The following is a 14,153-nucleotide window of genomic DNA, read 5'->3' on the forward strand; positions in this document are numbered from 1 at the left end:
TAGTAACCAAGGAGACTCAAAATTTAATAGGAAATTGACAGAGATCCCTAACCCCCTTCAGCTCGGTTTTTGGCCAGGTGTGTGCAGACTGGAGGCTAAATTTGACTAGTAACCAAGGAGACTCAGTTTAACTGGAAATTTTATTATTACGGATTTACTCTAGCCTCACAGAGATCCATAACCTTTTTTCAGTTCAGTTTGTGGCCATGTGTAGATAGAGTGGAGGTTAGATTTGACTAGTAACCAAGGAGACTCATAGTTTGATAGGAAATTTTACTATAGTGCGTTTATTTTAGCCTGATAAAAATTCCTAACCCCTTTCAGACCAATGTTGGGTCAGGTGTAGCCAGATTAGAGGGGTGATTTGACTAGTAACCAAGAAGACTCATTTCTAACCCTAAAGCTGGTCGAATTTCACGCCACCAAGGCTTAGTATTCATATTATGGGAGTTGTCCAGTTCCCTCAGATGAAAATAGAGTGACTTTACCCCACCCAGTATTCTAGTGGTTAGAGTAGTATGCTGTTGTTGGAGAGGCCGTGAGTTCGATCCTACTGTGAAATAGGATACAGGTTGATGGTTTGAAATTTTGACTTGACTGACCCCCCCCAGAAAAAAAAAAAAAAAATCCTTGCTCTGTCATTCCCTTCTCGCTAAGTAAGGAAGCTCCCTAACACCTCTTCCTTAGCGATTTATTTTTGGGATATGGTTGGTGAATTTCTTTTTGTTCATCGTCAGTGAAGAGCGTGGCGATGTTGGATGGATTTACGTAAGGCAGAAGAGGACAGAGTGGTGTGAGAGACAAAACTAAATCGCTTAGGAAAAGGTGTTAGGGAGCTTTCTCAACCGACGGGGATAAGGGCGCTAGTAATGTATAATCTATGCTATAAAATCTGCTATAATTCTGTAATTTAATGCTACAATGAATAAAAATGAATGTCGATAAAAAATAAAAAGAAATTATATGTTAGTGAAAAGATTTAATTATTACTTTTTTATTGCCTTTATTTATTTATTTATTTACTTATATATTTATTTATGTGACTTTATTGGTGATTTATTTGGTGAGTTATGTTGGGGAGGAATTTATTTTTATCAGTGTTTGGTTTGCTGGATAATTTAGATGATTAGGGTGAATAAGTGATGAAGAGAGAGAGAGAGAGAGAGAGAGAGAGAGAGAAATGTGTGTGTGTGTGTGTGTGTGTGTGTAAACAGTGGATAAAGGGACCACACAGACCTTACGGTACTGACTAAGGTGGTTCTGTCTTAATCCTGTCATCATTATCATCACCACCACCACCAACAACAACAACACCACCACCACAACCATCATCATCATCATCATCATCATCATCACCACCACCACCACCACCACCACCACCACCACCACCACCACCACCACCATCGTCGTCATCATCATCATCATCATCATCATCATCATCACCCTTTTTCAGACTAATTATGTGGTAAAAACAATGCAGAAATACATTCATTTTTCTTTCACTAGTCATAAAACTGCCATCTCTATTATGCATATTGATCTGTAACAAGGATTTAACGCTAGATGATGGCACTAGTCACGAAGAAGTGCTGTGGGAAGGATGGTGAGAAGTTGTGTTAAAATATGGTGCTAATCACGAAGAAGTGCTGTGGGAAGGATGGTAAGAAATAGTGTTAAAATATGGTGCTAGTCACGAAGAAGTGCTATGAGAAGGATGCTGAGCCGGTGTGTTGCCCTATTCACTTAAACTTTAGGAAATAAAAGGCAAAAAGACGATATTCTCAGTCAAGTTAAAATGAATGGACTACAGGGAGGCACAAAAGTATGGACACTATCTACAGAGTGCCCAATACACTATCCACACATTATTTCACACACTATTCAAGTCTTGTTAACTTTAGCCTGCATCCCACAGGTTAATGGATGCACGCAACGAGACACGGATATTTTGAGCTAGGTAGGTGAAGATTTACATATGTCTGTCTGTCTGTCTGTCTGTACTTTTATTTAACTGTATTTCCAATTTCTTATCTATCTATCTATCTATCTATTTATCTATCTGTCTGTCTGTCTATCTATCAATCTGTCTGTCTGTCTATATGGAATGAGTTACATAAAGACTGAAAGCTTTTTACAAATCATGACGTAAGAGCTAGGGACACGTGAGCAATATTGGAAAAGTCGGAAGAAATATCAGGTGTGGAGTGTGTCTGGCAGGTGTGGAGTGTGTATGACAGGTGTGGAGTGTGTCTGGCAGGTGTGGAGTGTGTATGACAGGTGTGGAGTGTGTATAGCAGGTGTCAAATGTGTATGATCGATGTGCATAACGTGTGGAGTGTAAGTGATAGGTGTGAAGTGTGAGTGTCAGGTAATGGAGTGTGTATGGCAGTGTGTATGTGTAGAGTGTGTGTGGGTGAAGTGTATAATGTAGGGTAGTAGGTAGAGTGCTCGGGGTAGTGTTTGTGTGTGTCCAGGGAGACGGCAGGGAGCTCAGTGCAAGAACACCCTCAATCATTTGTCACTTCCTCAATCAGTTTCGCTATTTCCCCACTCTGTTTCGTCATTACCTCACTCTACACATTTCCTCACTAAATCTTTCGTCATATCCTCACTATATTTCGTCATTTCCTCATTTTATTTCATTTCCTCAATCTAAATAATTCATTTCCTCAGGTCGTCATGAGAGGTTCGTAAGGCCTTCCATCCGTTTAAATAAAAATTGGTGTAAAATTACTTCTTTAAAGATGGCCTGAACTATTCTCAAGGAGCCTGAACTATTCTCACGGGTCCGGAACCATTCTCACGGGGTCGGAACTATTCTCACGGGTCCAGAACTATTCTCACGGGGCCGGAACCATTCTCACCCTCTGTACGATCAAGAGGAATTTATTGAAGTTAGGTTCGCTGGATAAGTTGGGTGATACAAATCGAGGTGAAGTTCGCTGAAACTGACATTGGGTAGGTGATCTTTCCCCTTGTCTTTCGCTTTGTCAGATAATTGTAACTAAAACTAACTAACGAACAAACAAACAAATTAACCAACTAACTAACGAACTAACTAACTAACTAACTAACTAACTAACTAACTAACCTAAGGAACCAAAATATGGATTCCAGTAACCACCTGCCGAAGAGTTTGTTCATCTAACCTGTCAGCGTCTGTCATCATGTTCCTGCTGGCTTTACTCTCTCTCTCTCTCTCTCTCTCTCTCTCTCTCTCTCTCTCTCTCTCTCTCTCTCATGCGTACTATTATTTTGTATTTTTTTCCTTCGTTCTTGCTCACTCTCGACAGCTTTAATCATCTCAGGAAAGTCGATATCTTCTGTTCTCCATGAGCAAAGATCTTTTCTATACTCGTTTCATCCTAACTTGGCCCAGATTTTCGTCCTATTGAAGCGTATTCCACGTAGCCCAGTGGCGGAAGGAGACAAGACGATGGCTCTGTATTATATCCTTAGCACTTCTTCGTGACTAGCATCATCTCATGTTAATCCGTTGTTAAAACTCGGCACTCCACACGGGTACATGGAAATTTTAGGCCAAGTTAGAGTGAAAAGAGTATAGAAATCTGGATGGACGTCATTTTTGTTACACGCTTCCTAACCACAAGGATCGTATTCTAATTTGGCTTTCTAGATTTGCTAACACTCCTTCGTTAGCGAGTTATTCTGCAAATTACTCCTCGATTTTTTTTTTTTTATTAATGATCACAACTAATGTCGATATTATAAGGCTACGAATAACGAGCAAATGAATGTAAAAATGTAACATGCAAAGTAAATCGCTGAGGAAAAGGCGCTAGTTCCCAATGCCCCCGTAAAAAAAAAAAAAAAAAAAAAAAAAAATCTATATTCGACACTATGCCTGAGAATTCCTGAGGGACAAAAATAAATAAATAAATAAATAAATAAATCGCTTTCCTTTTCTGCCTTACTATTTCGCCTTTGGTATTTTACTGTTTTTATTTTTTTTTAACTGAATTATATTTTTACGAGTGACAGGGTATTATATACGCAGATTCTTCCACTTCATCACTTCCTCTTCTTACTCTTCCACTTCATCACTTCCTCTTCTCATTCTTCCACTTCATCACTTCCTCTTCTTACTCTTCCACTTCATCACTTCCTCTTCTTACTCTTCCACTTCATCACTTCCTCTTCTTACTCTTCCACTTCATCACTTCCTCTTCTTACTCTTCCACTTCATCACTTCCTCTTCTCATTCTTCCACTTCGTCACTTCCTCTTCTTACTCTTTCACTTCATCACTTCCTCTTCTTACTCTTTCACTTCATCACTTCCTCTTCTTATTCTTCCACTTCGTCACTTCCTCTTCTTACTCTTCCACTTCGTCACTTCCTCTTCTTACTCTTCCACTTCATCACTTCCTCTTCTTACTCTTTCACTTCGTCACTTCCTCTTCTTACTCTTTCACTTCGTCACTTCCTCTTCTTACTCTTCCACTTCATCACTTCCTCTTCTTACTCTTTCACTTCGTCACTTCCTCTTCTTACTCTTTCACTTCGTCACTTCCTCTTCTTACTCTTTCACTTCATCACTTCCTCTTCTTATTCTTCCACTTCGTCACTTTTTCTGCTTACTCTTCCACTTCGTCACTTAACATACTCTTCCACTTCATCACTTCCTCTTCTTACTCTTCCACTTCATCACTTCCTCTTCTTACTCTTCCACTTCATCACTTCCTCTTCTTACTCTTCCACTTCGTCACTTCCTCTTCTTACTCTTCCACTTCGTCACTTCCTCTTCTTACTTTTCCACTTCGTCACTTTTTCTACTTACTCTTCCACTTCGTCACTTAACATACTCTTCCACTTCGTCACTTCCTCTTCTTACTCTTCCACTTGTCACTTGCTCGTCTTACTCTTCCATTTCGTCACATCCAGTTCTTACTCTTCCACTTCGTCACTTTTCCTACTCTTCCACTTCGCCACTTCTTCTACTCATTCTCCTGTTTCATACCTGCCCAACCAATCTACTGACACATTAATATACAACTTCCATCAATATTTACTCAGCAAAAGAAATGTCCTTACCCATACGCGCCTCTCATTGGATAAGAGCAGGTCGTTCCAAATGTCGTTCGCTTTGTTGTGTAATTTTGGGTAACTGAAAATGCTGCCTTAGGAATTAAATATGGATTCCAGTAACTAAACACTGAGGCTAAGGTAAAATCACACATAAACACAGATGCAGACAAACAAGCACACACACACACACACACACACACACACACACACACACACACACACACACACACACACACACACACACACACACACACACACACACACACACGAAAAGACAGACAGACACACGTTTACCTCCTCCCCCACAAACACACAATTCTTTCTTATCCTGTAATTGGCCATTGAGGTAATAGATTGGTGTTTGTGTGTTTTTTTTAATGGTCTTTTTTATGGGTCTTTTTTATCGCTTTTTTGTGACTGTGGCTGTATTTACATGTGTGTGTGTGTGTGTGTGTGTGTGTGTGTGTGTGTGTGTGTGTGTGTGTGTGTGTGTGTGTTCAATATTTAGTGGGCGCATGTGGAGCTTCCTCAGGTATGAGTATGCATATATTTTTTTGCACGTGTGTGTTGTGTGTGTGTGTGTGTGTGTGTGTGTGTGTGTGTGTGCATTATTTAGTGGGTGCATGTAGAGCTTTCGAAAGTATGAGTATGTATATATTTTTTGCACGTGTGTGTGTGTGTGTGTGTGTGTGTGTGTGTGTGTGTGTGTTTTATTTCCTCGTCTCTGCTTAAACCCTTTCAGTACGAGGACGCCATTTCTTATATCGTAGAACCCCACTAAATTCTTAAACCCTTGAAGGATATCTCGGAAGCAGCCTTAAGGAACCGCCACTGACTCTTTCAAGACGCTGGCCATTGTTCCTGTAGGTGCTTCAACCCTACTCAGAAAGGACCTCTTGTGGCGAAGGAGGATAGTAGTAGTGGTGGTGGTGGTGGTGGTGGTGGTGGTGGTGGCGGTGGTGGTGGTGGTAGTAGTAATAGTAGTAAAATAAATAAAGGAGTAGGAGGAGTAATAGTAGTAGTGAAATAAATCAGTAATAGTAGTAAAATATAGATAGACACAAATAGATAGATGTGTTATGTATGTAGGTAGGTAAGTAGACAGGCAGATAGATAGATAAATAGACAGATAGACAGACAGACAGATCGATGGGTGAATGAATGGATGTATGGAAAGGGAGGCAGACTGACAAATAAACAGATCGAGATGCATAGCCAGAAACCCAGAGAGACAGAAAGATAGACAAAAGGTGCAACTCTGATACAAAATGCTAAGTTCCATTTTTACTCACGACCTTTTCCACGGCGCAGCTCTTCATCTTAAACCCTCATCTTGGCCAGACTTTAAGGTCAAGATGTTTACAGAGAAATTAAGAAAGGGAGTGAGGTGTAGGGTCACTCGTCATGGCGTCTTTGAAGATGAGAAAACTTTGTGTCTCGCTCCTGGCTCTGGTTTTGTCTTCCCCCTTGTCTTCGTCAGTGTTCCCTTCCTTCCAGCTGACGGGTGAGAGAGTTTATCATTGTTATTATTATTATTATTATTATTATTACTATTATTATTTTGGTCATCAATAGAATTATCTTAATCATCGCCATTATCATTATTATCATCATCGTTGTCGTCGTCGTCGTCATTATCATCTTCATTGGAATGTTATCATCATCATCACCATCATTATTATATTATCATTATTGTCATCATCATCATCACCATTACCATCACTATCAAAGACCCAAGTTCCTCCCAAATGATGCAATGAGGCAGGATTGAGAAACAAAAAAGAAAAAATATGAAAGTACTATAACTATCAACCAGCATGTCTCCCATTCCTTATCTCTGCCTTAATCTCTTATCAGTGTATCCCTCTTTCCACTTGGCAGGTCACAGAGATAACCAGTTTCCTCTCTTTGACTTTTTTTTAAATTTTATCTTTATTTAATTTTTCTACCTTCAGACGATTTTTTTAATTTAATCTCCTTCTTTAATATGTATTTTATTTTTTACTTATTTTTTCTGCCGTCAGACAAATTTTTTTTTATTTCATTTCCTCCTTGGCTTTTTATTTTATCTTTTATTAATTTTGTCTACCCAAGACGATTTTTTTTTAATTCAACTTCCTCCTTGTTTTCCTCAGTGTACCCTTCCTTCCAGTTGAGAGGCGGGACCGATAGCCACTTTCCTTCATTTGACCTTTTTTCATATTTAACTTTTGCTACTGTTTTATTTTTACTACATTCAGATTGTTTTTATTCCCCAGTAGCAGGACGTAACATGCCATAGACGGAAACCTGAGGAAAGAGGATACTTAATCTGTAAACTGATGAAAATTCGAGCACTGTACGATCCCAGGTGATTTAGGGAAACAGATAGGGTTCCAGGGGAGGACAAATGCAGCAGACAGGGCCAAAGGTATAGACAAGTGCTGCAGACAGGGCACCAGGTGTGGACAGGTGCAGCATAATGCATTAAACAACTTACTTATGTTTTTCCCATACAGACGGCGAATCCCTGGCAAACTCTGCCCTCACTACACTGGTGTCGGGTCCTTTGCGTGGCTACGACCTGCTGGTGGTCACTGACGATCACAGTCACCGCCAGCTGGATGTTGATCGGGTCGTGGCAGCTGCCGGAGCCTCCATCACGCCTGTGGTGGTGGCCTCTCAGATCTCAATCCTGGACACCGCCCACCCCGCCCATTACACCAAGAGCACCCACCTCACTGCCATCCTGATATTCTATGACGACCCCACCGGCTTCCTGCTCCGGTTGGAAGACAACTACCACTGGAACCCCAAGCACCTGGTTCTCTTGTGCCTAAACCCACAACTCAACACCACGGCCGTGCTCAGTCAGCCCGTGGTGCAGCGTTCGCAGTTCATCCTGCTGCTGCGTTCAGCGTTCCGGGGAGACCAACGCAGCCTCCTCGCCTACACCAGCCTGCCCACGCAACTCAACTCCCTGGGACACCCACTCATACAGGGGCCACTGGGGAGGTGGAGTCCCCAGGAGTTTCCAAGTCGCGAGTCACTATTCCCGCCTCGATACAGGGACTTCGGGGGATGGGTACTGCACCTGTCAGTGTGGTGTAATGATGAACCGCTGGTGTATTTCCTCGAGGATGGGAGCTGCACTGGTCAGAATGTGGACGCGCTGAGGATTATTGCGGACAAGTACAATTTCCAGTTTTCACTTGTCCATGGAACAAAAGATGGCAAGTGGGGATCCTACGAAGATGAAAAGCTGGTGGGAATGCTGGGCGAGGTACAGCGCTTGGAGAAAGACATGATCATCAACTCAATGCTCCTCACCCACAACACCTTGCGTTTGCTAGACTACACCTACCCCCACACCATCGACACCTACGGCTTCATGATCAGAATCCCACCGCCAATGCCCCGCTGGAGGAACATACTCTACCCTTTTTCGCGGCTGTTGTGGGGCCTGGTTTTCCTCACGATGGTGCTGGTCTCGACTATACTGGCCTCCCTACACTATCAGCTTTACGGCATCAGGGATCCTCTTGGCCTCGCTCTTAAGGTATGCATCTGCCTCCTCCTCCTTCTCCTTCTCCTTCTGCTCCTCCTCCTCCTCATTCTCCTGCTTCTCCTCTTCCTGCTCCTTCACCTCCTGCTCCTCCTCCTCCTCCTCCTCCTCCTCATCATCATCATCATCATCATCATCAACCTCTTTCGGGCAAGTGGGTTCCGGAGATTGACGCAAAACACAATCAGATTTATAAAAACAGGTGTAAATTACTTTATGATTTATCAGGTAGTCATATTTATTGCATCAGATATGTTCTATTTCAGTCATATTTTATTGCATCAGATACTGCAGTACATTTTAATTGTCATAATTATTTTATTGCATCAGATATTATGTTTTATTTCTAGTATACCGGTACGTGCTACCTGCTTTCCTATGATGTGTTTGTGTCTAAAATTCCTTCGGCTTTTGTTTTTTTATTTCAGAGTAAACTGGAAAGATTTAATTGATGTTTTAGATATTCGGTTTCTTGTAAACTGGATACATAAGCCTTCTTCCTTTTGTGTTAAATAATGCACATCTAAATAACTAATGTACTCTTTCATTAGCAAATAATTTATTCTCCATGACAGTTAAAATGGTCCTTTATTTCGGTCTCCCTCGGTGTCAGTCGGCCATATATCTCCGTCCCCCCCCCCAAAAAAAAAAAAAAAAAAAAAAAAAACAAGACTCATATTCCTACATTCTTCACCTACGGAACTGTGTTATTTAAAGCATAGAAAAAAAAAAAGAAAACGAAAAAGAAAGGAAATAGAAACTAGATTTTTCATAGTATGATTTTCTTCCCATTTTTGAAAAACTATTATTCCTCTCTAACATTAATACCCTTGCATTATTCTCTATTACATCATTAATTAGTTGGCATTTTTAATCGTTCCTAATGACCAGACATACCAGGATACATGAATTAACATCGGTGAGGCCAGGTACAATTAAAACTGAAGTGATGGACCGGTAGCTTAATTAAGGTGGCCTCACGCAGGTAACCTCACGTCTCTTCCTGGATCCCGGATTTTACAGGTAGCGGGAGGGATAGCAGTGCAGGCCATGAGTGTGCGAGGCGTGAGGGCGTGGTGGGCGAAGGTACTGTTGTGTTTCTGGTGGGTGGTGGTGCTCATCCTGACGGCGGGCTATACAAGTAATCTGGTGGCCGTGCTTACCGTGCCTGTGTACCCCAATTTGCTAGAGACTGTGTATGACTTGGCCAAGGATGACATAAGGTGAGGATGAAGGGACTGGGTGAGGAAATGTGTTGTGTTTTTGAGGATATACGTTGTGTTGTTGAGGATTGTTGTGGTCGGTGGTGTGTTGTGGGAAGAGGAGTCGTATTAAGTAAGGACCGCATTAACTGAAGCAACCCATTAAAGGATGTGATGTCAGGATAGATAGATAGATAGATAGGTAGATAGATAGATAGATAGACAGACAGATAGATAGATAGATAGGTGGATAGATTGATAGATACATATACTGGGCTATTGGAGCATCATATCAGCCTACTTCAGAGCCTCACTTAACCCCACTCTGACTTAAACATTTTTAGTGATGATGATGATGATGATGATGATGATGATGTTAACCTTTCAGTATCTCTGCCCAATGATGATGATGCTAACTTGTCAACATCTCTGCCTTTTAGAGTGGCAATGCTAGACTATGGCAGCACCGTCCCCACCTACCTTAGGACCACATTTAACCCCACCCTGGCCGCGCTGGGAGCCAAATTGGACATGGGACCTATCACAGACCCTTTCAACCTCTATGGAGAAATTACGAAGCAGGTGGTGGCAGGTACTCACGCCCTCATCGTCTTCGGGGACTACATTGACTACCTCAGACAGCTGCACAACGTCACGCAGATCACCTATGTTATGAAGGAGAGCGTGAGTGATTTATTTATTCATGTATTTATTTATTTTATGGGGGGATTTGAGGATTTATGGGTTAACGAAGAAGGTGGACTGTTTGTAGTGCTCAGGGATTACTTTGATTACCTTAGGCACCTGCACTACCTCAATGAGTATCATCTGTGTTGTGAAAGGGGGCGTGAGTCATGGTTATGTTCTGTCTGTTGAGTTGATGAATGAATATCTATCAACCTGTCTACCTACCTATCTATCTATCCGTCTGTCTGTTTATATATCTGTTTATCTGTCTAGCTATCTATCCGTCTATATAAACCATTTCCTATCTATATATGTTTATCTGTCTATCTGTCACTATCAATCCATCTAACTAACTTATCTCCTATCTTTCTATCTGTCCACCTCTCTATCCATCCATCTATCCACCCACACATCCACCCATCAGTCCATCCATCCATCTACCAATCTCTCCACCTATCCACATTATCACAGATTGGTCCTCTACACATGTCTCTCAGATAATTTGGTCCCGTCTCTCCACCTGTCTCTCAGATAATTTGGTCCTCCCTCCACCTGTCTCTCAGATAATTTGGTCCCGTCTCTCCACCTGTCTCTCAGATAATTTGGTCCTCCCTCCACCGGTCTCTCAGATAATTTGGTCCCGTCTCTCCACCGATCTCCCAGATAATTTGGTCCTGTCTCCACCTGTCTCTCAGATAATTTGGTCCTGTCTCCACCTGTCTCTCAGATAATTTGGTCCTGTCTCCACCTGTCTCTCAGATAATTTGGTCCTGTCTCCACCTGTCTCTCAGATAATTTGGTCCTGTCTCCATCTGGCTCTCAGATAATTTGGCCCTGTCTCTCCACCTGTCTCTATTTTCAGATCATATGGTCTTATCTCTCTTGGTTCCTACCCCTACACACCCCCTACACCCCCCAGCTCTCCGACACCCTCACACGCCTCAATGAAATGGGTATATTGGAGAAGCTCTACAGAATGCATATGGGTGTCATCCTAAGTCCTAATTTGCAGGTGAGGACAGGTGAGTGTGGTGAGTAATTAGGGGATGCAGGTGGGTCTGTGTTGTTGTGTGTGTGTGTGTGTGTGTGTGTGTGTCTCTCTCTCTCTCTCTCTCTCTCTCTCTCTCTCTCTCCCAAATAACAATCTCAATTAACTCCTTCAGGCCTATGACGTCTTTTGTATTTTATCCTTGCTACCTCCAGGCAACTTTACTCACCTTAAGTCACACCTGTCGAACTTACGTGGCTAGAGACACCTTTAATTAACCCCTTCAGTGCGAGAGGCCCTTCCTAAATTAAAAATAAAAAAATCTAGGCCACGTCACGCTAAAAGAATGATAATACTACTTAATTAAGTCAGGTATTTCTCTCCACGTGAGTCAGGTGCGAGGCGATGGGGTGTTGAACCTGGAACATCTACAGGGCGCCTTCATCATGCTGGTTCTGGGTCTCTCCGCCGCCTCCCTCACCTTCCTACTCGAAGTTCTCATCTCACCTCGTCCTCGACCTGCCTCGCCCTCGCCCTCACGTCCCTCTCACCCTCAGGAGTATTAAGAACAATCCCATAGGTCACCCCGATTCAAAGGCGCGTTTATCCTACTGACATTGTACCTGTCTTCCGCCTCCTTCACCCCCTACTGCAGGAAATTCTGATCTACCCACGCCCTTGTCCTGCCTCGTCCTTCGCCCTCTCGACCTTCTCACCCTCAGGCAGCTGAAGTACATCCCAGGATTTTTTTTAGGACGTCACTGTAATCCAAAAGAATACTAGATAATGTCAGATAAATCCCTTTGCGTAATATTAGTAGATTAATATTTCTAAAGATGTTGTTCTAGTAGAAAGGATCCAAAACCGACCACCAAATGAAGCTCCTGAAAATAAATGTAAAGAATAAATAAATATTAAAATAAATAGATAAGTAAATAGACCGATAGATAGATAAATAGATAGATAAATAAGTAAAAAAATAAATGCCACAATGTTTAATGCATAGACTTTTAAAAGCTTATGTCGCCACGGATTTTGCAGCTCTCTTTTTCCTCTTTCCATTATTATCTGCCAGTGTAATCTTAGCCTCTGTTATGTAATCGAATATATGAATAAAACCTCCCGCATACACCACATCCTCTCGCCGTGGATTTTAGAGCAAAGGAATAATTCTGAGTTTTAATGGATAGGAATGCAAGGGGAAAATTATAGAAGTCCTTTGCCTGAATTTTTGAACTTTGATTAACCTGTAGTCCTCCATATGCTCAGTAGTGAACTGTTTTATCTGTGAATGTTTCATAGTCGTTTGAGGGAATCATTTCAAAATTATCCTTTACTGATAATCCCAAAAGTAACTTGTAAAACACCTTTTTATATTCATTTTTTTTTTTCCAGTGGTGATAGTCGTCAATGAAAGAAATATTTGAATAATTTTTGTGTGTGTGTGTCATGGAGTAGAGAGGTGTATGAGAAAGGGAGGTGCAAGCTGGAGGGAGGGCAGAAAAATGGCAGGGGATAGGGCAAAATGGAGGCGATTTGTTTATGGCCACCCCTTACGGGATTAAGGCGTCCGGCTATAGATAAATAGATCGAAAGACAAATGATCCACATCGAATCCAGCACGACTTAACTGTGAGGGTAGAAGCCTTTGAACCTAACCTAAGAGATCCAATCCTATCAAAGGCCCCTGATCTCGTCGGTCTTGGTAATTCTCTAACACCCTTTCCTTAGCGATTTACAGTATTTTATGCGTTACACCTTACCTTTCTTTTTTATGTTATTTTACGTGTCACACCTTGCTTTTCGTTTTTATGCCACATCCTTTCATATATCGACGTAGACTACATACTTACCATACTAGGAAGTAGCGTCGTATGCAGAAATCAATGGGTGAGGAAAAGGTGCCTAGAAAGCTGATTAATCGACAGAAATACGGTCCAGAATCACAAACACGTCAAATAATAATAATAAAAAACACGAATTACACTTACACAGAAGAATCAAAGAAGAACTGGACCCAGGAGAACAAAAACAAGATTGAAATGCTTGGTGGGAGAGAGACACACAGGTTATAGTTTAAATTTAGAGCTTAATTTCTTGAAGCTCTTACCTGTCTCTCTCTCTTTCCCCTACCCATCCTCCTCGTATTCTCTCCCAGATTTTCCCTTCCCCACCATCCCCTACCCTCCACACACACACCAGCCCCACCTTCCAACGCCCCAACCCCCAGTCCAGCGTTCGTTCCTATTTTGCTATATTCTGGCACGATATTAAGGTATTTCTGTTGATGGCTGCGAGACGGGAAATATCAAAATCATCATCATCATCATCATCATCATCATTATTATCATCATCATCATCATCATCATCATCATCTTCCACTTGTCGCTTTGGATCATCTTCATACACAAGATCGTTTTCATATGAAGACATAAGGGGACTGAGATTAGGAGAAAACACCCATCCAAAAATTGTATATTAAATCGTTGCCCATAGTTTTAGGCCGTGAGTGGGTGTCTTGTTGACTGTTTGATGCTGTGGGTATAAAATTATCTTAGTGATCAACACCTCTTGCTCATCGTAAAGACAGTGCAAGGTGCTGGATGTGGGGGGTTTGTGTGTGAAAGGGTTGTGTGTGGGGGAAGGTGTGTGTGTGTTCGTTCGTGTGTGTGTAGTTGTTCTCTC

General features: G+C 41.8%; 1 protein-coding gene across 1 annotated transcript in view; it reads left to right on the forward strand.

Annotated features, from left to right (window-relative positions):
• The window catches only part of LOC145397578 (glutamate receptor ionotropic, kainate glr-3-like), a 20,294-nt gene extending 8,260 nt beyond the window's left edge, over positions 1 to 12,034 (forward strand). Inside the window, exons 2-6 of the mRNA XM_080270638.1 lie at positions 7,546 to 8,585; positions 9,615 to 9,814; positions 10,234 to 10,477; positions 11,343 to 11,492; positions 11,864 to 12,034. Of these exons, the coding sequence (XP_080126764.1) occupies positions 7,546 to 8,585; positions 9,615 to 9,814; positions 10,234 to 10,477; positions 11,343 to 11,492; positions 11,864 to 12,034 (1,805 nt within the window). The remainder of the gene's footprint in view (positions 1 to 7,545; positions 8,586 to 9,614; positions 9,815 to 10,233; positions 10,478 to 11,342; positions 11,493 to 11,863) is intronic.
• Positions 12,035 to 14,153: the final 2,119 nt, after the last annotated feature.

Source organism: Coenobita brevimanus, chromosome 5 (assembly GCF_032717465.1).
Source record: "Coenobita brevimanus isolate Jiangsu-jjx chromosome 5, ASM3271746v2, whole genome shotgun sequence".
Lineage (NCBI taxonomy): Eukaryota > Metazoa > Arthropoda > Malacostraca > Decapoda > Coenobitidae > Coenobita > Coenobita brevimanus.